At 45.7% G+C, this 23,112-nt stretch overlaps 1 protein-coding gene across 1 annotated transcript; it reads left to right on the forward strand.

Annotated features, from left to right (window-relative positions):
* The first annotated feature begins 141 nt into the window (after window positions 1-141).
* On the forward strand, window positions 142-22,858 carry LOC142786390 (uncharacterized). The gene is made up of 3 exons (XM_075884059.1): window positions 142-470; window positions 12,407-12,572; window positions 22,514-22,858. Exons 1-3 carry the CDS (start codon window positions 306-308, stop codon window positions 22,525-22,527), a joined length of 345 nt encoding a protein of 114 aa, XP_075740174.1. The 5' UTR covers window positions 142-305; the 3' UTR covers window positions 22,528-22,858.
* The last annotated feature ends 254 nt before the right edge of the window (window positions 22,859-23,112 follow it).

A 23,112-nucleotide genomic window follows, 5' to 3' on the forward strand; every position in this document is an offset into this window, starting at 1 on the left:
AAATTTGTAATGCGTGTTGATTTACTCGCCTAGACGAAATGGTGATGTGTCGTAGTTTTGTTTCAATTAAAATCCATTTTTAAAAAACAAATCGTCTTGTTTCCCGACAGGACGCGAACGACCCTGGTGGACTCGCAACAATGAGCCACTTACCTGACGACAAAGACGTTATCTGACAACACACGACGCAAAGCACGAATCATAGCTCGACGCAGCAGCTTTACCCGACCGATAAAAACCTCTACAAATCATGTCTAAAGTACCTGTCGCAGAGGGACGACGGCGTGAACAGCGTGCAGCAGTTCATGACCCAGTTCGACCTGGTTCTCGGCTTCATCGGCGCTGACTGGAAAGGGGACCTCATGTGCACCATGACGCAACTGTCCTTCGATTACGGCGTCCACTCCTTGCTCGCCATGGACGGTACTTTTAGCCTCGTCGCTGACCCTGCTCGACCTTTTTTCATGCGGGTAAGGATTGTCATCTCATAGTGCGTTCCTCTATTGCACCCCTGGTATGGCACGTACAAAAATCACGTACAGCATCGATCACTGTTAAGTCAAACACGCGAGCGCGTGACCGACAGAACTGTCTGCGCCACTTAGAACCAGTCGCAGGAATCGTTGCACATGCGCAGGATGTGCTCTGCGATGCACTCTTATCGCCACGCGCCCCACGTCATGTACACGCTTGTTCGTTGACTGCTAGCCATGTTTTTGTCGGCTGAGCAGGTGCGTGCTGCATTTCAAGGTCCATCTGAATTGAAAAGTAGTGCGTGACTAGAAAAATACTGTAAAACAGTCTTCACATGCACTATTTATGAAAGAATACAAAGAAGAAAATAACTGGAAATGCAGGGTGGATCGGCTTAGCAGATAACAATGCGGCTAGCAGACGACGAACGAGTGTATCCATGACGTCTTGCGTATGATGGAAGGAGTGCTTCGCAGAGAATATTCTGCCCATGTGCAATGATTTCAACGATAGGCTGTCAGGTGGTGCTGATAGAGGCGTTAAAGGGCTTTACGTCAGCCGCGGGGTCGCTTGTTCTCTGTACACATGTACTGGGGTTTCCGTGCGCTTAAAAATAATGCAAGCAAAGGTCGACCTGTGCACTCGCAGCATTTAAGCAGCACATTCAGGTCCAGCATTGAAGCTCAACGGGCTGCAGCATTACGGCGTGTGCTGAGACCTATCGTGCGGGAGCGGTGGCTTTTCTGTGCGTCAGCGCCGTTACAGTGTCCAGAAAAATACTGCCTAGTGTGCTGAGCGCGGGCGAGGAGATGGCTCCGTCGCTGATGACTGCCGATGGCGCCCCCTTGGTGGGCTGTGGCGCGAGTGGGTGCTGCAGTGCGGGTGGGTGGACCTGCGTTGAATCCGCGCGCTCCGCAAGCGCTGCGAAGCTTTCAGTAGGCCGAGGTGCGCGAGGCCAATTTTCAATTTTTTCCGTATTTACGGAGAGTTCTTTACAAAACGCTTTATCGTACACCTACGCGACTGCTTTCACAGTACTCGCATTTACCAATATCAAATGAAGACAATGTCGTAACATACACCTCACCGTCGTTGGCTGCCGCCCACAAAACACACACACAAGCAGACACACACACACGTACACGCACACACACGTACACACACACGCGCGCACACTCGTACATACACACACACGTACACACACACATGTACACACACACACACGCACGTACACACCCACGTACACACACACACGTACACACACGCGCGCGCACGCACACACACACACGTACACACACGCACGCACACACACACACACACGTACACACACGCACACACATACACATGCACACACACACACGTGCACACAAACACACACACGCACACGTGCACACAAACACACACACGCACACAAACACACACACACACACGTACACACACACGTACACACACACGCACACACACACGTACACACACACGTACACAGACACACACACACACACACACTTCTTAGGTACAAGATGTGTTAGGTAATTTGCGAACACTGTAGGCACAGCATCGGGCTTCAGGCGCGGCTTCTCTCGGGCGATTTCATTCACAACACCGTTCACCGTAATATAAAAAGATCGTTCAATGCAGTCACTCTCAGAACGACAGCCTTCGGCGTCAGCCTCTGTCTGCCCTCTTGTTCCTGCTTTACCATTCTGCAAGCCGTGCTGGGTCTGTCGGTGTGGTGAACAAAGATACCCTTTCCTCATTCGACTGATAACCGCTTCGACACAGAGGCACAAAACATGTCCTTTCTTTGCATTGCCCCTTAGCCTTTAACACCTCAGTATGTTGCTGCTCACATCTGAAAAAATTCACAATACGACAAATAACAGCTGTCAACCACTTATCTTACTCGCAGCTAGGCTCCGGCAGCAAATGGACGAGAAAACTTCTTCGCACAATCAGGCACCCACTCGACTCGCAGCGCCGCTTGCGGCAACTGAGCGCAGTCATCACTTGTCGGACCACCCTCCCTCGTACAAAATGCGCGCGCTCAGCACACTAGGTAGTATTTTTCTAGACACTGTAGCGCCGTAACGACGAAGCCAAGTTGCAAACAGGGCGACGATAAACGCATCCCCACAAAGTAGCGCTCAACTGGTCCCGCCGTCTGCCATGCCCTTCCTTCTTGAGGGCGTAACCGCATACCAGCACATTGCAGATGAGCCGCGTTTTACTGCTAATCTCATCAGTGTGGATGAGGGCGTATGTTTAAAGATATTTTCTTAATTTGTGGCCGCAAAACAAAATATGACGACGACGATGATGATGATGATGATGATGATGTGTGGCGCTTTGTGGCGAAAGGGCCAACTGATGGCCAAAGAGCTCCATTTCAATGACTAGAGATGTTGGCAATGACATATTGCATGGCTGTATAGGGGCCTGAAAATTCCTCGCAGTAATGCGGGCAAAAACAGAAGTATGAAAATAATGAGAATGGCGTGATATATATCGCAAAAATGGGTGACAAGGTGTTTTGATTATAAAAACACGTGTAAAAATATTTGGCACTAGCACAAGTGCCTCATCAGCGCCCTTGTGTCCAAGAGTCGCGAGGCAAGTGCTTGTCAATGTAGCAACTGCAGCAGCAACCTCTCTTGAGAGGTCGCACTACGGAATGCCTGAGTATAGGACACGGTAAAAGCGCACATCTCTTAAAAAAGCTAGCACCGATTTATGAGTGAACAGTGGTTCTCTACCGACGAAAATTGCAGGGTGTAAAGGTATATGTTGTTGGTAGGGTAGTTGGAAATGTTGTTTTCTTAAAGTGTCTAATAGTTTACACTGTATTAGACTGTGAAGAGCTGTTAGTGCTCCACCACATCTGTCACACAGTGGTGGATCGCCACCGGACAAATAATATCGATGTGTCATGTACGTGTGTCCTATCCTGAGCCTCGTCAGTGTAACCTCTGCATGACGTGATTTTGATACTGGCGGTCAATGGCCAAGGTGTGGCCTAATAACGTGTAGTTTGTTTTGTGTGTGTCTATTCCGCTTGCTTTGCCAGTAGTCTCCGAGAATTTGTTTGAGAGACGGCTTAAGATCAAGGGCCGGTATTGATATGGGTGTACTGGCAGTGCTTTCATGGACGGATGCAGCAAGCTGATCCGCCATCGCGTTGCCTTGGATCTCACGGTGCCCTGGTACTCAGCACACAACATGTTATCAGAGTATGTAGAGTGTGCATAAAATGGAGTAAAGTGGGACGAAGACAGGTTTTTTTTTTTGTTTTTTAAGAGTGTTCAGAGTTGTTACCACACTGAGGGAGTCCATATAAATTACTGCTTTTTGTAGCTGTAGTTGATGGATGTGTTTAGCGGCCACAAGTATCACATAGGCTTCCGCTGCGAAGATACTTGTGCCTGGATGTAGAGGGCCAGCATCCGAAACGGATGGGCTGACAGCAGCGTAGGACACAGAGAAGTTAGACTGAGAGGCATCTGTAAAGAACTCCAGACGTGTGTATTTGTGTTGAAGTTCCAGGAAGTATGTTCGGATATGGGCAATGGGCGCGTGTTTTGTAATTTCTAGGAAAGAAATATCGCATTCTATAGTCTGCCATTGCCAAGGTGGCGGGTATGCTACAGGAGCCAATAAACTGTGTTCCAGTGACACACCAGTTTCCTCAGCTAGACGCGTGAGGCGAACTGAGTAAGGTGTCCTCATCGAAGGCCTGTTTTGAAACAGTATTGAGCTCGACAAATTAATAATAGTGGAGTATGAGGGGTGCTTCTTGTCTGCTTTCCCCTTAAGAAAATATAAAAATTACATGTAAGTTCTTTGCAGATGAAGCGACCACTCATTTGACTCAACTTAAAAGCTTTCCGTGGGACTGGTGCGAAAAGCACCATTATAAAGGTGGATTTCCAAATGGTGCACGGGGTCCAGCATCTTCAAAGCACTTTGAGTCGCAGACTGATAAACAACGGCCCCATAATCTAAGCGGGTTCGAATGAGACTCCTATAGGGGTTCATGATACATTGCCTGTCAATACCCCACGTAGTACGTGACAACACTTTTAAAACATTCGTGGCTTTTAAACAATTCGTTTTTAAATACTTGATGTGCGGTATGAAGGTTAGCTTGTGGTCCAGGATTATGCCGAAGAATATATGCTCGGCATTAACAGACAGACGTTGACCATTCAGTTGAATGTCAGGTTGAGAGTGCATGCCTCTCTTTCGGGAGGACAAGACGCACGTGCTTTTCTGTGCGTTCAGTCGGAATCCGTTTTCCTCTGCCCATTTGGAGACCTTGTTTAAACCTAGCTGAACTTGCCGCTCACACATTGACAGGTTGCATGACTTAAAGCCAAGCTGGGCGTTATCGACATATGTACAATAGAACGTATTGCGGGGGATGGACAGGTGCAAGGAATTAATTTTCATAATAAAAAGTGTACAGATAAGTATACCACCTTGCGGTAGTCCCGTTTCTTGGACAAATGATATGGAGAGAACACTGCACACACGGACACGGAATGTTCGATTGGACAAGTAACTCTCGATTATAAAAAGCATTCTAGCGTACACACCTAGGTGAGACAAGTCCCTTAATATGCCAAAACATCATGTTGTGTCGTAAGCCTTCTCAATATCGAGAAACACAGAGAGGAAGTGCTGTTTGTGGACGAAAGCGTCTCGGATCTCTGCCTTAATGCGCACCAGATGGTCGGTGGTGGATCTACCCTCTTCAAACCCAAACTGCAATCGGTCGAGCAGATTGTGTGTTTCAAGGAACAGTAAAAGTCGGCGGCTTATAATCTTTTCAAAAAGTTTACAAAAGCAGCTTGTAAGTGCAATGGGCCTATAACTCGAAAATAAGGAAGGGTTTTTGCCTGTTTCGAAATAGGGATAACAATAGCCTCTTTCCAGGAAGTAGGGATAGTGCCAGAAAACCAGATAGCATTGCACAAACAAAGTAAGGTTTTTCGCGTTTCGATTGGTAGGTTTTTTAACATTTCATACACCACACGGTCAGAACCTGGGGCAGAAGTACTGCAGGAGTTTAGTGATGTTTGTAGCTCAGCTAAGTTGAAAGGTTGGTTGTATGCCTCGTATTCTGTGCACTTGTACTCTAGTTTATGCTTTTCTATCCTTGCTTTATACCTTGGGAAAGCTTTAGTATAGTGTGAAGAGCTAGACACCTGCTTGTATGTGCACCGAGGAAGTTCGCCTGATCTTCCAGGCTGTCACCCTGTGTGTTTACAAGTTAGAGTGAGTGTACTTGTCTTCCTGCTACCCTACCAACCATGTTCCAGGCTTTAGCCTCTTGTGTATATGAATTTATGCCTGATAAAAACCTCTGACAGCTTTCTTATCTGGCCTGCCAACGCATTTTTCTGCCTTGAGACTTTATTTTCTTGAAGCTGTCAAGATTTTTGGTTGTTGGTGAATTCCGAAGCAACCTCTGTTTCTTGTTCTGCTCCTTTCGCGCATTCCGACACTTATTGTTCCACCATAGGATGCGTCTCTTGCCAGGTATAGCAGATGTTTGCGGTATGCACTTGGCTGCCTCATGAGTGAGAAAAAGCTGTGAAGTACTGTACAGCTTCATATACGTTTAACCTACATATATAGGTCAGTCCAACTTAGACGAGTTGTGTTGTGAAACTGTTCTCAGTCCGCTTTGTCTGTCTGCCATCTGGGAACATATGGAGGACCTTTTTCTGGTGTTGTAGTTAGAATGATCGGAAAGTGGTCACTGCCGAAAGGATTGTTGATCACTTTTCATTGGAGCAGGGGTACAAGTGAATGGGACAGAATGCTAAGATCTTTGCATGAGTAGGATTTGTTGAAGAGGCTAAAGTATTTTGGCTCTTTCCTATTCAACAGACATGCACCCGAAGAAAAGAGGAACTGTTCGATTAGGCGACCTCGTGCATCGCATCGAGAGTCACCCCATAAACCATTATGTGCATTCGGGTCCCCAAGGACCATATAAGGTTCTGGTAGTTCATGTATCAGTGACTGAAATTCGTGTTTTTCGAGACGGTACTGTGGAGGTATGTATAAAGAGCAGATGCTGACAAGTTTGTTCAAAAGAACTGCTCGAAAACCCCCTGCCTCAAGGGATGTTTGTAGCGGTAGATGTGTACATGCTACGCCCTGCTCAACTAAACAGGCCACACCACCAGATGACGCTACAGCGTCATTGCAGTCCTTTCTGAATATCACATAATGACGTAGAAAATTCGTGTTTCTGAAAATTTAGGTGTGTCTCTTGTACACACAGCACTTTTGGGAATGTTTGTGTAAGAGTTTCTGGATATCGTCGAGGTTTCTCAGCAGTCCTCTGACGTTTCATTGTATGATTTGTGTATTCATTTTGAGTGTAAATGAGTGCTGTGTGTACTAAAAAAGTATTGCGTCAAGTCAAGTGGCCTTGTCAGCCCCGTAATGATTGTTTTTGATTTTCTGGCGCGCTCCGAAGAGCCGCGCCTGTCTTTCGGCGCCGAAGACACCGTTAAATTTGCTGTTGTGTCCATCACCTCGAACAAGGTGCTGGATGCCCGCTCGCGGTTCACGCGTGGAGGCACGGAGGTCTTAGGGCTATCTGTGGAGACAGAAGGCCCTGGGGCTTCAGGCCCAGAAGCCTGCAAGCCTTTTGGTGGCAGAAGAGCCTGGGCTACTTCCGTTGAGGGGGTGAATGGCGCTGCCGCTCGTCCACTTTGTGTGGTACGTGCGGGCGCCGCGGATTTCAGTGGCACTGCCTGCTTTCGTGCCACCTCCGCGAACGAAGGACCCTGCATTAGTAGACGCTTGCGCGCCTCCCTAAGCGAGATGTTTTCATTTACTTTCAGTATAAGTACTTATTTTTCATGTTTCCATGTAGGGCATGTTCAAGAGTAATCGGGGTGTCCACCATCGCAGTTCGCGCTGTTGGTAGTGGTTTCTTCACATTTGTCTGTAGCATGTTCGTGCGAAAGATACTTTGCACAGGTTTTACGGCCGCGGCAGTTCTGAGAACCATGGCCGAATCGCTGGCACTTAAAACTGCGTCGGGAGTTGGGGATGTAGGGTCGGACCTTTAACTTCAATTAGCCTGTTTCGATATATTCTAGAATTGTGCTTGTGCAAAAAGTAATAATGAGGTGCTTTGTTGGGATTTCTTTGTTATCACGCCTAATCTTGATTCTCTGCACATGCGTTATATGCTGTTGGTTCCAGCCCTCGAGGAGCTCACTCTCTGTCAGGGTAATTAGGTCTTGATCAGACACTATGCCTCGAAACTGTTCAGGCAGCGGTGTGGTGTGATAGATACAGATGTTGTTCCAAAAGAGGTGAGTTTTGTCAGGTTTTCATACTGGGTCTTGGTTTGGACTTCAAGAATAAGGACCCCACTAGCCATACGTGTAGCCTGATATCCTAGACCAAAGGTATTGGTGAGCCATTTGGAAACGACAAACGGAAGGATGGTTCTTGCGTTTCACAGTGCATCACATGGAAGCTCGGGAAAATTTCTTTCGTCTTTATAAATACATTCGGTGTTGCTTCAGTGCGCCCCTTCTTAGAAGGAGGGCGATCAGACAGTTTAGGAAATAAAAAAAAAGCTATAAAGTATATATAAATTTGGCAGCCATGCCAGCCGCCCACCCTCGAGCCCAACATGGCGACACGGCAGCACACTTCCAAAGGCATGCCAGCGCCAGCTGTACAAAGCCACTATAACCCAATAATATGTGATCAAGAGAGGGCACATACACAAGGTGTATGTGCCCTGAAAGATGGAGGTAACAAGAAGTCAGGAGATGACAGGAAAGATTGGGAGATAGAAAAGACGAAGATCAGGAGGGGGAGAGAGACAGGAAAAGGCGACTGCCGATTTCCCCTGGGTGGCTCGGCTCAGGGGTGCCGTCTACGTGAAGCCGAGGCCAAAGGGGTGTGTTGCCTCTGCTAGGGGGCCTTAAAGGTCCAGTCACCCGGCGTCGGCTCAACCCCAGGATCCCCTTTTCCCCGGACACAGCAAAGCCACGCACGGCTGGGCGTAGGAGGGAGTCGAACCGCCCCCCCCTCCCACTAGCTCGGGTCTGTGGTGTCGCTACACACCAAACACCTGCTTGCACAGACGCCCTTGTGGGGGGAAAACAAAATATGACCGAAACTCGCCTGCTCAGGCTATTGTTTCTCTGAAGTGCACTAATAACTATAAGTCGATGAGCCCAGCTGAGCGCCATTTTTGAGCATCCGCTTACCTTCGCCCTTTTCGCACTCGGCTCCGTCATACGGTGCTGACTCTTACAAGTCACCGCTCCTGCACGATAGTTAAACATTTGGGTGGCTGTATATTTGTCAAATCGTTGCGATGCTTGGCCACAAAAGTTGCACCGAGCAAGTGGGTGAGGCCAATTTGAATCAAATTCATCTGTATACGTATCAATGAAGTAAATGAAACGAACCTGTTTCTAGAGTTATGTTGCGTGCAATATTCACAAGTAGGGTGGCGGAGCGGAGAATCTGCGAAATCCTGCGAACGTTAGAGCTATTATTAATTGCGATTGCTCCAAATTTCTTGAGAGCAGATGGAATGCCAAAACAGCGCGTTCACTGAGAACGCATTGTCTCGATAGATTGCACATAAAGAGCAGGCATAAGCTTCGCAGGCCTATCATAAGTCTACTGACGCTTCCCTGTTGCAGTGTATGCAAACAAATGCACGTCACTGAGAATATTCCTGCCGCTTAAATCGAGCATCAGTAGCAGTAATATTAATGCCGAATAAACGTTTGCATTTTGTGTGCCTCTATAATTTATTACAAGCACATATGCATCAGATTGATTGATTGATATGTGGGGTTTAACGTCCCAAAACCACTATATGATTATGAGAGGCGCCGTAGTGGAGGGCTCCGGAAATTTAGACCACCTGGGGTTCTTTAACCTGCACCCAAATCTAAGCACACGGGCCTAACACATTTCCGCCTCCATCGGAGATGCAGCCGCCGCAGCCGGGATTCGAACCCGCGCCCTGCGGGTCAGCAGCCGAGTACCTTAGCCACTAGACCACCGCGGCGGGGCACATATGCATCAGCTGAACATCGTTATGGTCGTGGAGAAGCCGGCAATATGTTAAAAATATAGCATAAACAAATAATGTTTTTTCGCAGCTGGGAGCAAGACATCGCGAAGGAAGTGTTTCGACCTAACAAAATAGGGTGTTGCCAGTCATACCATTCCCGATGCGCAATTTCTTATGCAGTTCGTGCTCCGTTTTATGTTGTCTTCTTTTTTCAAACGTGGCACGACTGTTATTGCAGCGTTGTGATGCGGATTTTTCCGCGCATGTAAAGTCTCTCAACATCGATCGCTGTCTTTCTTTTTCTTCTGGTATGTGTGCGGCGGTATGGCAAGAATCCGAGAGCTGCAGAGTGACATCTCAGAGCACACCGTAGTATAAAACGTGATCTTGCTTCAAGGTTGAATATGTATACGCTCATTTGTGAGGAAAGAAAAAGTCAGTTTCGCGGAGGGGGTGAAACTGTCACTTGACAGGCCATAACCCCCTTGTGCACAATATCAACCGATTGGCGTACTGCTATAGACTCGCCTCGCGAGAGCTGCCTTCTCTCCTACATCTCTTGCTTCACAACAATGTTACGTCATATCAAAGGCACTAACAGCATCCCTGCAGCTGTTAACCTCAGAGCCGCATATAATCGACGTCGGCCTACTCGCCATGCACCAACGCGATGACGCCTAGCAAACGCTCCAAAAATTTGACAACGTGTCTTCAACTGCAGGTCGTAGTTTTTGACTTGAGATGGCGCAACGGTAAACTGTTGCTTCTAGGGGCAGACTTTGACCTTTAATACCGGAACCATTTCGTAGGCGCCGGTTCGATGCTGTACACAGAGTGTTGAATGGAACAGCTCACGCAACCTAAGCCTATTTCCAGTCGTTGCGCTGCACTTCGGATAAGCGCAAAAGCTTGCGTCTGGGTGAAATGTTTGCCGTGTCAACGCTTCACGATCCAGCATTATTCCTTCCCTCCTTAAATATGTTTTTTCCACCGGATGCGCGTTTCCACGCCATGCATCAGGACCTCGCCGGCCCTCTCACACCATTTAAGGGCTTTAGCAATGAACTCGCATGCATCGACGGTTACACACAGTGGCGAGAAACTGCATCCATCCCTGAGATACTAGCGCCCGCAGCTGCAGCAGCCATCGTGTCTACATAGTTATCGAAGTTCGACGGCCCATCTACTATGGTCGCCGATTCCGGTAGCGAACTCCTATACTGCTAAGAACGACAACCCTGTTATCACCCTCAGACAGATGGGCCAGATGAGCGTTTTCACAGCCTTGTTAATTCCTCCCTCCTCTCGCGTAGATCACCGGAGAAGTGGGGTGCTCATATATGTCACGCGCCTTGCTTGACAATACAGCTGCCATTAAAGAAGGGCAACGTACCTGGGTCTTTCATACGCGGAGTTGGCCCATGACAGGTAACTACGCTTGCCATGCGACTTTTTCGATACCCGCACAAAAAATACATGTGCCACTGACCGGACACGAAATTTCTGAATTACAACACATCTTAAAGCAGACAAGCTCCGTGCCTGCACGCTCACACGAATCAAAATCTCCGCACGTGTTGCCACAGCTCATCTCTGTAGCTGCACACGTTTGCGTGTGCAACTGTGCTGTATTACAAGAATAATTAGAGCCGGCACTTGACATAAAACGCATTTATTATTTGGGCGAACTTACAAACAAACGAACAAACAAACTAACAAATAAACAAAATGAGGTAAGCAGTGCAAGTCGAAATGTCGTATTGTCTTGAACGACAATAATTGTAGTTTTTGCACTGTGCGCGTGATGCATGCTTGGATGTCATTGAAGAACTGTTGGGCGGAGACTGTAAGAGTACTTACCTCAAAAGCCATAATTGATTGATGTGTGGGGTTTAACGTCCCAAAACCACCATATGATTATGAGAGACGCCGTAAAAGGGCTCCGGAAATTTCGACCACCCGGGGTTTTTTAACGTGCACCCAAATCTGAGCACACGGGCCTACAACAATTCCGCCTCCATCGGAAATGCAGCCGCCGCAGCCGGGATTCGAACCCGCGACCTGCGGGTCAGCAGCCGAGTACCTTAGCCACTAGACCACCGCGGCGGGGCCAAAAGCCATAATTACGGCGTGCCTTTATGCATGATGTTTTGTATGGCTGACTTTATCTGTTCCCTGTGTATGAAGTTAAAATCTTGCATGACATATCCCATGATTTTCTTCGCAAGGCTTGCTTTTCGGTAAAACTTTTGAAAATTCAGCAGTAATAAACAACTCAATAATTATAACATATATGAATAATTTACACTCATATTTGCTCGAGTCATTCGCTGTGATTATTGCTTCTGTTAGGTTCGAATAAACAGTGGCACCTAGCGCTAACGAACAGCAATGAATGAATTTTAAGCAGTAAAATGCAAGATATTCCTTCATTTCTACATTTCTTTAAGAGGACTGAGCTTCAAGAGCAAAATAAATTGTTTTAACACTGCGTCAGTGATATGTGACACGGTGAAGCTCACTCCTTGTTCACTTCAGGGCGACGAAAGTGATTGCTGGTGTTTACAGTACTGAACAACTCCTGGGCTGCGGTCGCGGAGCTTCACAACATGTAGTCGCCCCGTCACTGCATCGAAACTACGAAAGCCAGTGTGCACTATATCACCACATAAATATGCAAGAGGACTATTCTCTATTATTGACCTAGAAGTGTAGGATCAAGAATAAAAACTTTCTACTTATTGAATTTCCAACTCATAAACACAAAAATCTTCAATTATCTAAGGGGTGAAAAAATGTGACATTTGAAGTCTGAATTTGTCTTTGTGACATACTTTCGACATTTGTGATGTGCAGATGGAGATCAGCAGCTCTGCCTCGGAATTCTTCGCAAGATGGCAGAAGGTTAGTGAGGAGAACTGGAAGCCCTACTACAAAGCCTGCTTGGAAGCCTATGAATTTAATGTGAAAGACAACGAAGTTGAACAACTGGTAGCTGATCGGATTGCGCAAGACATGAAAAGTAAGCACAATAATCTAAAAATCACTGGTAGCGTAACCATAATATAGTTTTGAAGTAATTTATTTACTGACTTCCATGCAATTGATTGATAAGTGGGGTTTAACGCCCCAAAACCACCATATGATTATAAGAGACACCGTAGGGGAGCGCTCCGGAAATTTCGACTACCTGGGGTTCTTTAACCTGCACCCAAATCTGAGCACACGGGCCTACAACATTTCCGCCTCCATCGGAAATGCAGCCACCGCAGCCGGGATTCCGACCTCGACCTGCGGGTCAGCAGCCGAGTACCTCAGCCACTAGACCACCGCGGCGGGGCGACTTCCACGCCAATAAAGCAATAACGTCATTTTTTTTACAATATACAATCAGACAGGTTGTAAAACGCAGCATCAAGATGCAAACAGAAAAATAGTTGCCTTCTGGTATCCAACACGATAGGTAGTTAATGCGCGATTTGCGTGGAGGGGAGAGGTGTCGTAATAAATATTATTATTTGTTAACGTTTAACTTCCGGGAATCACGATAAGTGTAAAAGGAACGCCGTCGAGAAGGGCTCCGGAAATGTCGATGGCGATGGGGGGGGATTGTTTAGCCATACTTAATACTTTTTTTCGTGCGTGTGTTTCTTACACGTGTGCACACATGCAAAACTTTAAAATTTCGGGGCTATGTTGTTGTGGCACAGAAGCTTGTTGATCGCTTTAAAATAGCAGCTATACGCAATGTTGTCGGCAGGATCTTGTCTTGAGGGGCGGGAGGGGGATTGGGGTACAAACTTGTGTTGCATCGTGTTGATGTTTGAGTGGGGGACTATTGTTGGCGTGGCTTGAGGGGGGCAGCTCCCCTTTTGCAACCCCAACCAGCAGTCGTGGCCATGCGACGCCTCTATGAAGCTGCAACCAGTAATATTTTGGGGCCATTTGAAACAGCATAGACTACCCCAGTAACGTGAAGTACAAAGGTACTTCAAAACCTCAGAGTACATTTTTAAATACTCAAGTGAGAATCGCGGTCTTCGTCGACACAAAGAAAAACTGGGCCTGGTATTACGAAAACACGCTACTCGAAAGTATGACAAGCAAAGAGAGCTGTTTTATAAAAGGTTATAACTTTTTAGCCATCCAGAGCTGGTGAGAAGGCCAGTTCCAAATAAGTTGCGATTGATTAGTGGCGTATAAGAAAGGAACGAACGGGATCGCATTCAATTGTGGATTTCGTGAAAACTTAAAACGAAAACGGTTGGTCCTTTATTGACGAACAAATCTGTTTCATACATGTGAGAATTACCCGTAACGCTTTTTTTCTTTTTCTGGAAAACGTTCTGCAACCATCACATTCCCATTTGGGCTTGCCAACGTGGGGCTGCTTGGTAATGTGTAGGGTTTTACGTCCTAAAACCATGATATGATTATGAGCATAGAGTTTCCTATATAACCACTAGACGGAGCTCTGGCACTAGTGTCTATGAGAGCTGCAATGAATGCCGCTTAAGCGAGCATGAGAATGATTTGTACTACAAGTATTTGTCTAATCTTCGTACTTCTGGCTCCGTTTGTATTCGTTTCGAATGGAGCTGTCCTGTCATTAAACAAAAATCAGCGAATGCTCAGCGGTTGTGCTTTGCGATCTTAATCATCTTGGCTTACCATTTCAAACTGGTAAGCTCAAGCTTCAGTTTTTTTTTCAAGACGAAGCCGAAACACAGCAATATACGTAGCCACAGGTGTGATTCACCGCTCGAAAGTACAAAGGCTAGGCAAATCAGTGTTCTACCCATCATTTCCATGGTCGCTGAACGATTGTAGTGTCAGAGTCCCCTCTAGGTAATTTTAGGAAATTCTGTGATTATGAGGGAAGCCGCATTTGGGTAAGGGAGGGGGGTGCTTCGGAAATTTCGACCATTCTTATTGTGCACTGTTGTCGTGCACTGACATCGCTCAGTACACGGGCCTCTAGCATTCCGTCTTCGCGAACTTCGAGTCAGCAAAGAAGTGTACGAGATATTTCTGTGGGGTATTGAAGACGGCAGTGAAACCTCACATGTGAGTAGCAAGAAGTCTTGTGGTGTATGTGTACTTGCTGCTCGTATGCTGATGATTTGACGGAGTTAAGGGTAAGCTGATGGCCGCACAGTTACTGTAGGAACTGTCTTTTTTTTTTGCTGAATCGTTTAGCTGTTGCCGGACTGACTGTGCTAAAGAACGCATAGTGATCTGAGTAGCAGATGCTTACCAAGATGTACTAAGCCAAGTGCAGCAGGATTGGGAACTTGTTTCCATCAATGTCGTCGCAGGGAAGATCCATGTCTCGCCAGGTTGGTACATGTGGTTTTGTCTCATACCTGACATGCTTCTTTTTATCACACGCCAGTTAATGAACCCTCGAAGTACAAACAGGCGCAGAAGGTAATATAATATGTGTTTAGGCGCTGTATTTTGCCTTGTTTCTAGTAAAACCCATTACAGCAAGTCGTTAGGTTGAACACATCATTACCGCAGAGATAATGGGCAGTTTGCATGGAAAAGGTATTTGTACACAGATCAGCATTAGAATTAAAATCTCACGGATGTATGCCTGTGTCATAAGCCAAATATTGCGCGGAAGACTGCGTCGTATTGTAGCTCAATGTTTCTTGGGTGATGCAGTCACCGTATTTAGAATATGGTGGGCGCACTGTAATAGTAATATACAAAAGCCCAGCGATTCCTTGATTGGCGTTTGCCTAGCTTTAGACGCAAATGATAGACCATCCAATATTATGGCTGTACCGAGAAATATTAGTGTGTAATGTAGTCGTGTTTTATCGTTTAAGGGCACTCATAGCTTAAATTATAGAAGTTCTGCCAACATAGCGTGCCATTTTTCATTCACGACCTGCAGTTTGAAGCCTTCTTTCATGTGCTGGATACTCACTGTAGGAATACGAGGGACTTTCAGTACAGTGTCATTGGCGTGCATTTGAACATGCACGGCAAGTACAAGTGCATGTTGGGATACATATCCACAAACTCGCGCTAAAAACTTAACAAAAATACTTCAGCACATTTACTTGTCGTCCTACATCTTTCTTACCTTTTTAATCTGTATCGTGCATGAATTTTGTACATTCAGGAACATGAAGTAGTATCTAAAACTTTCTAGCGTCTTTCACATGAAGAATATTATTCTCAGTCGCATGCTGCTTTGACAAAGGCGGCTGTAGAGCACAAACTGTTCTTATGACTAATATATTGTTCTCCTCTACAATAAGAGAGATGTATCAATGAAAGAAAAAGGCTGTATTAGGTTAAGGAACTTTTCAGTCCATGGCCGCTCTGCTAAATTTCTTCATGCTTTGTGAACATGGAATACTCATGTTGGTTACCGCATTACCAACGTTTTATATTCGCACTGATGTATCCAGCAGAGCGTTTTCAATGAAAAAGTGAATAGCAGTACCATCGTATCCAATACCGCGGGAAACACACGAATACGAGTAGTGGGCATAGTACAGCGCTGAGTTTCAACTGATTTTTTATTGAAAAAGAGTAACGTACATAGATATGAACGGAAGACCTGGCGACTGAACATGTCCTTTGCCATTCAACACAAACACACATTTGCAAAAACTAATGGGAGTTTTCCAAACAAGAAATAGGCACATAGAAAGGAATAGGTGTAGAACCGATCAGCAGCAAGGTACAGATATTGGCTAGCGCGTTCTTCATCAGAAACAAGGGTGTTGATAATACATTTAAACGGTCCGTTTGTCTACTGAATCGCGAGGTGCGCAACCCGAACGATTTCTCCGACGTCATCCAATTTTTTCCTGCGCATGTATGGAGTGATTTTCGTTGTGTTCAATTTTGTTTCATTAAATTTCAGTTGTCAGACAGTGCTGGCACTGTCCTATCGTGCTGCGTCCTTTTGCGCTGCCTTTGTACAAGAATAGATCAGCAATGCTGTATGAAACATGCTCTGAAGCTGGTTGCTTGCATGCAGACAGTTATACATTAAATTCTTTTTTCATGCGCTCGTTAGTACACGCGTCAGAATGGGCGGCGTGTGAATATTTGATTGAGGAAATACCGCAGTTTTTTTGAAAGACTTTGGGCATTCGCATCTGCCTGTGCATTTTGCAAGTGTGAGTCACCCACTTTTAGATAAAACGAACGTGTTTCTCAGACACATATACAATGTAGCAAGAAAGATTATGGAGGCATTTTTTTTTATAATTAAGAAAGGGTATCAACGTGTCAGCCAGCCGTCCATTACCTTACTATATTGTTTATGATCTCGTGCCAGGTCACTGACGAGGTGTTTTGTTCGTGCGTTATACATTTTATCCGTTTTCAATAAGAATTCTATAGCCATTCTGCACTGTGCGGTATCCATTTCTCGCCTTCTCTTGTGTTTTTCACACTGTTAGGCACCATGAATCTCCCTCGTCTCAACCAGTTTTCCATCTTACTGAATGGCAGTGCTGACTAGACAGTAGTTCATTAAAAAGACGTGGTTTCAATAACTGAAGTTCTGGCAAATTTGTTGGAATTCTTGTTTACCATTTAGCACAAAAGGCGATGTCACAAGAATAAGCAGGAAGACCACACGAGCGCTAACTTCAAAGCAAAATTCATTCTGCTTAGCCTAGGAGTACATAACGTACGAGCAGCTCATCCCACACCACGGTGTTGGAAGTATCGTGTCCCACATTCAAGACGATAAAGTTAAACAGTACACAAAAAGGACCTTGTCGGCCTCACGCTTATATTGAAAATAAAAAAAACAACGCAGTTAACAAAAAAGGCTCAATGGTGAAAGCTCGAGATTGTGTGACGCGTGGTGCAACTCAATCCTTTATAATGAAGAAAAAGAAGATGCCAAGTCCTCTGCTAGAAAAGTCAATTACAGGGTGAAGTTTCAAGAAGGGCTGTCTGATGAATAGCAAAAAACGCTGTACGCCTATTCTGGTTCTGGTACAACACTCAAGTGCTTATTAACGAGGAATTCACATGACCGTCGCCGATAATTGTAAACAAGATGAACACTCTCATAAATTTCGTGTCCTTCTTGTGCTCTTGTAATTTGCGCTACCCATTGCATTGAATTATGAGGAGCTGAAAGTATTAGCTCAAAAGAAAACAAGGTAGAACATCGTACTAGCATTTGCGTTCGGCCACATCAATAATAACTATTCGAAATATAAGCAGCAGCTCTAGCAATGAATAAAGGGGATTAGACGAAGTGCTAGTTAGAGATATACCTCGTTACGCTCAGCACGTGGAATAAAAAAAAGCAATTTTTCTGGATGCTTCGTTTCACAGAGCAGGAATAAATAAATGGCCATCGTTGGCGCAACCTTCATGCTCCGATAACGACTATGAAGAGGGTTTACAGACTATGGAGGAAACGTAAAAGGGCGGGACAGCACACTCACACAACAGCAAGGCTTTAACCATTTGGTTACGTTTGGCATGAGAGGTTCCCGCAGTGAAGTTGACAATGGTTTTTTTTCTCACAGATTTATGGCTGGCTGCCATTCGGCAGTACGGACGTACTGATTACGACTTACGTGACGGAGTCGACACAACCGTGGCTATTATGAATGTAGCCAGTGCGGCTCTTAGCAGCCAGGACATGCGCATGACTTCACGCAAGGTCGTCGCATAGCATCTCCTCCGGAGCCTTATGGGTCAGAAGGAGTCATGCTCTGCCGCCTTCAAGACGGCATTGGACACCGGTGGAGAGCAGCCTGCTCTAGTATGTGAATGACACATTGCACCGCGAGGAGACGTTGTGGTTTTAGCGTTTATGGATTGCGTTCCTACGTAGCGCTGGATGGCGGTGTCGGCAAAGCTGACGTTCACATCTTACGACGTTTCCTCTCACAAGAATTGTTTGAAACCTTTTTAGAGTGCATTAGGCTTGCTCATCAAAAATCAATTGTGAAAATATTTGAATTATTTCCTTTCAGTGATTGTACTAATTTATGGATGCCAGAAAATACATAAATAGGCGTGTTTCTTAGTGAAAAAAATCAATAAAGAGAACATCTTTGCTCCTCTTTGTAAGCGAAGCATCACCAAGAGCGTAAGGTGTGCTGCTCGGAGTAATAAATTAAGGTGAAGCGTTTATGCACTAACCAGTGAGCCCTGGGGTTGTTTGCTTACGTAATGTGGTAAGGGTGCTAACGAAAGAAACAGCCATGCCAATCGAGCCAAATTGGTTTGATGGCAAATGGAGTGGACGCACCGATAACATGGCCTTCGCGAGGTCATAAAGTCATACAAGTGCAGCGCTACAAAGAACGAGGACCTAGAAAGACACTGCAAAGACACTCGTCTTAGTCTTTTTTCCGCGCTGTTCTTTTCACATAATGCATTACCACGAACTATAGTCCAAACATCTACTTTAATCCAAAAGTTGCAGGTTTAGTTCTTGCCGATGGCAAGTTGTCTGTTTGTCCAATTTACTTCCTCCACATCTACAGCGCATTTACGACAATGCACATAGGTGAACAGTACAAAAATGTTTTCTATACCTTGCTTGGCTTCACTATCAGCTAGTTTTCGTCCTCCGCCGTGGTGTAGCGATTGTGGTGTTCGGCTCCTGATCCGAGGGTCGCGAGTTCGATCCTGGCCACGGTGATCGCACTTCTATCGAGGCTGAACGATGGAGGCTCGTTTACTGTGCGGTGTCAGTGCACGGTAAAGAACAGAAGATGGTCGAGATTTTTTGGAGCCTTTTACTATGACGTCTCTCATTATGGTTTTGGGGCGTTAAAACCCACCTAATATTGCTATCCACTAGGCTTCGTTAATATTGTGTCATTGCGCCAGACAGAGATATCATTGTTATCATGTTTCGAATTCTTCCTCAAGGAGAGGTAACGTCTAACCACTACTCCGCCAACGTCCGATTCGCTGAGTGCCGAAAGCGTTTCGTCGAAGGTGTCACATTTACCGCTTCAATGGCCAAGTATATGCAACGTAAGCGGGGATCAGGGTGCCTCTTCGTTTCACCTAATACCCGACCTCGTGCATTCTAATGGCTCCTATCCGGCTCCATCGCCTAGAATCGCTTCCCAGTAGCATCGTAGAGTACACGTATGGCTTTCCGAGCGTGCTTTTTCCGTGCATATCTTGCTTTTCCAGCTTTGGATCGAGTCAACGCGTCAGCGGACGCTATCGAAAGGCACATTTAGTGATTGGCCCAAGTGGCGGTTCTCGGACACTCTCTCCACCTTAGAAAGTCAAGAGCTCTTCCGCAGTAAGAAGACCCTCAAAGACCTGCAACAGGTCGATTATGTGAATCTTTTGCGTGGTGACATCTCTGTGGACGAGTCTGGAGGAGACTACATTTGGTTAGCCGATCTCAGTCCGCAGGCGCGCGTACATAGTCGGTCGAACGGTGAGGTTGCCTTTGCGTGCATTTTCGGCTGTCGAACAGTGCCACATCGTGGGTTCATCAGTACACATTTCTGTGAAGGGTGGATTGTTAGGCACTAACAGATATGAGATATGATTTGAGCTTAATTTGGGTTTGCTAGTTGCACGTCTGCGTGCGCTTGCATTGAAGTACGTGGATGAAATTATGGAGTTTAGGACAATGCTATTAGTGCCCCCGTCCATCCGATTTTTTTGTGTGTCGGGGGGGGGGGGCATGTTATCATGAAAACGATGGTAGGAGTGTTAAGAGGCTTGCGTTCGGCGGCCCTATCTCTCTTCCTCACGCTCACATTGCCCCTCACCCCTATTTCCATTGCCCGCCTCCTAGTGTATCATTCTCTAAAATGATATGTAGTGCTCTGTAAGCGTGTCTGGACAGCTAAGTAGTTACGACGCTTCCCTTCGTATCTTGTGTACGCGGTTTCGCATCCTGCCTCGGCAAAATTTTTTTTTCGACAGTAAATTTTCTCTACCTGCTTCTCACTGTTGATCTCGCTCTTTCTCTCACCCATCAGACTCATTTTTCGCCACCCTGTCAAATCGTGGCACGTGTTCTGGGAGCGAAGTGGAAGAGGACGACCACAACGCGTTATGACGATGATTGTTTTCTTTTCGGGTATTTCAACCAGCGGTTCGTATAAAGAGCTCGAATGTTAGAAGAAGGTGATTGTGCGCTGCTTCAGTACTACATGGAAGGACAAGAAAAGCTATGCGGGGTGCTGAGCAGTGTGTGTAGGTTTACATTTACGAGAAGCTGAGCTCGCCGTTCACGGTGATAAACGCTCCACTTTTGTGAAAAAATATTCATGCTTAAAGCATCGTGCATTTTGTTAGCATCTAGTATTCTGTAATATCTATCTAAATGGTATCAGGCAATTCAGGTTAATCCTGAAAGTGTAACATCAGGAAAACACTGAAGAGCGAAAAATAAGAGAGACAGAACTTTATTTATCCAATCTCAAAGGAAAAGGGCTGCGAGAAGGCGAGGGATTCTATTTGCGGTAGCTGTATTTACCACCTTAGTCCACCTCAAAATAGCCACCTGAAGTGTGGAATAGTAGCTGCGCATGAGAGCCTCTCGCAGCTCCTGACTACCAGATTTCTTACGAGGGTTCCTTGGCGGGGAGTGATCTTGACTCGCAGCCACGTATTGAGGTGAAAGTCCGCTCTGCTGGCAGAATAAATATCAGTACGAATAAGGGTATGTTCCGGGGTAAATATTGTGCCTAAGACAGGTGAGAAAGCAATCTGGATTTCTAGTCTACGCTGTAGAAATTCGCACCTGCGTGAGGACCGACGCAGTAATTCTGGTGCTCACGCAGTCTATCTCGTGCGGCGTGATCACGCTCACAATAAAGCACACATACAACCCATGAGTATTGTAGCAATGCTAAGAACAATGTTAAAAATAAATAGAAAATTACTAAAGTAATATAATTGACAGAAATATTCAGCAATCGCAATAATTATTTTAAATACTAAATATAAATGTTTCGGAAACTTGGGACTGACCCTGACAAAACGTGACAGAGAGGGCACCATGGCCTCACCGAGCAGACCAATGCCCTTATCCGTGTGCTTCACAGGCACTGCTTTGCTATGTCTGAAGGGGGAAAACAAGCTGACTAAACTCGCTGCAACGACGCGTATCTCAACTGACGTAACAAGCCGAAAGACGATTAAGCGCAGCGAAAATCTCGCACAACGAGATCGCAAATATCCCAGACAGAATTCTTCTGTGCTGGATGAATCCTGCATGTTCAACTCAAACAATGGTGTCATCCGACACTTCGGTAGACAGGGCAGTGCGAACTCTACGAACGGGGAATCGCTTGGTGTCCGTGCTACGCACTTTCTCAGGTTTCGCAGTAGAGGAACTGCCGTATACGTTTTCCATCTAACTAAGAAGCTGTTCTCCTACAAAATTCACCTGATTTTCTTTCCAGGTTCAATCTACAAACTTGTAAATAACAATGCCCCTCCACTCTTTTTGTTGAACCTTCGTTCCAAACCTTGTGGGCTTCCACACGACCGGTTTCTAGCACTGCCTGCCTTGCTATTCTGTGGATCGCCATATGCACTCCGCCACTAACGGCAACCGCAGCCACTATTTAAGTGAAGCTATTAGGTCTAGTGCCTTCTGTGTAAATAATCGAGCCGAGCTAGTTGGCTAATGTTAACAATAAAAAATGTTACCAATAAGCGTGGAATCAAGGTTGAAGAAGACGATACAACAATGCATTTGTTGCTGTCCTCCTCGTCACTGCTTCTTCAAATTTCTTCTCAGTAAAAACGTTTCGTAGGGCCTGTAAGTTTATTGAACAAGGTACCACTACCCAGGACAACAAAAAATAAAATAAAATCTCAAAGCACAATTTTTGTTGCTGCGCTGTTTCAATTGAAGTTATTGAGACCAGGCAGATATTGTTTCGAATATTTGCTACAGTGTAAAGTAGGGAGCACGTCTTGCATCTACATTCACCTAACGTACTTTCTTATGTCCTTTTGCAGCTCATCTCTCGTGAAATAGCCAAGTACTTGAAGAACAAAGTCACCGAGAGTAAGAAAGAGGCCTGGCGAGTGTTCTGGAATCACAATGACGCTCTGGACTACAAGAGCGTATACTGCCTCTTGTACAGCAACAAGGTGCGAAGTATGACATCCTCTTGCTCCAGATACGCCCAGTGAACCTTACTGGACTTTCTAGAATTATTCTCTATATTATTGTGCACTCTCCTACACTGCCGGTAGAAATTCTGTCCAGACCATGGCGGCCGCGTTTCTGTAGGTCCAAACTACAAGATTATCCGTATGCTTGTGTTCAGGTACATGCGAGAAATGAACAAGCGAAAAATTTTCTGGTCGTCGAAATTAATACAAAGCCCCGGAAACCACGACGGCGTCCCCAAAGGTCGAACGACACTTTTTTGCGTTGCTTGTCAATCGCATTGGCTGATGCATAACTGGTATGCATCAACTTTATTACTTTTCGGAGCAATAAGTTCATACGGTGCATAACGGAATGTGGTGCGTATCAGGTGTGTGCATTATAAGAACTTAAGCTTGATAACAATAACGATGAAGTTTTTTTGCTGTTAGAACATTTAGAA

This window comes from Rhipicephalus microplus, unplaced genomic scaffold, assembly GCF_043290135.1.
Source record: "Rhipicephalus microplus isolate Deutch F79 unplaced genomic scaffold, USDA_Rmic scaffold_23, whole genome shotgun sequence".
NCBI classification, from domain to species: Eukaryota; Metazoa; Arthropoda; class Arachnida; order Ixodida; family Ixodidae; genus Rhipicephalus; species Rhipicephalus microplus.

What these genes read in the sequence shown, in the direction of transcription:
- LOC142786390 (XM_075884059.1), top strand. Translation starts at nt 306, where the DNA reads ATGACCCAGTTCGACCTGGTTCTCGGCTTCATCGGCGCTGACTGGAAA. An exon ending in CTCGACCTTTTTTCATGCGG is followed by an intron (nt 471 to 12,406) that starts GTAAGGATTGTC and finishes TGTGATGTGCAG; the next exon opens with ATGGAGATCAGCAGCTCTGC.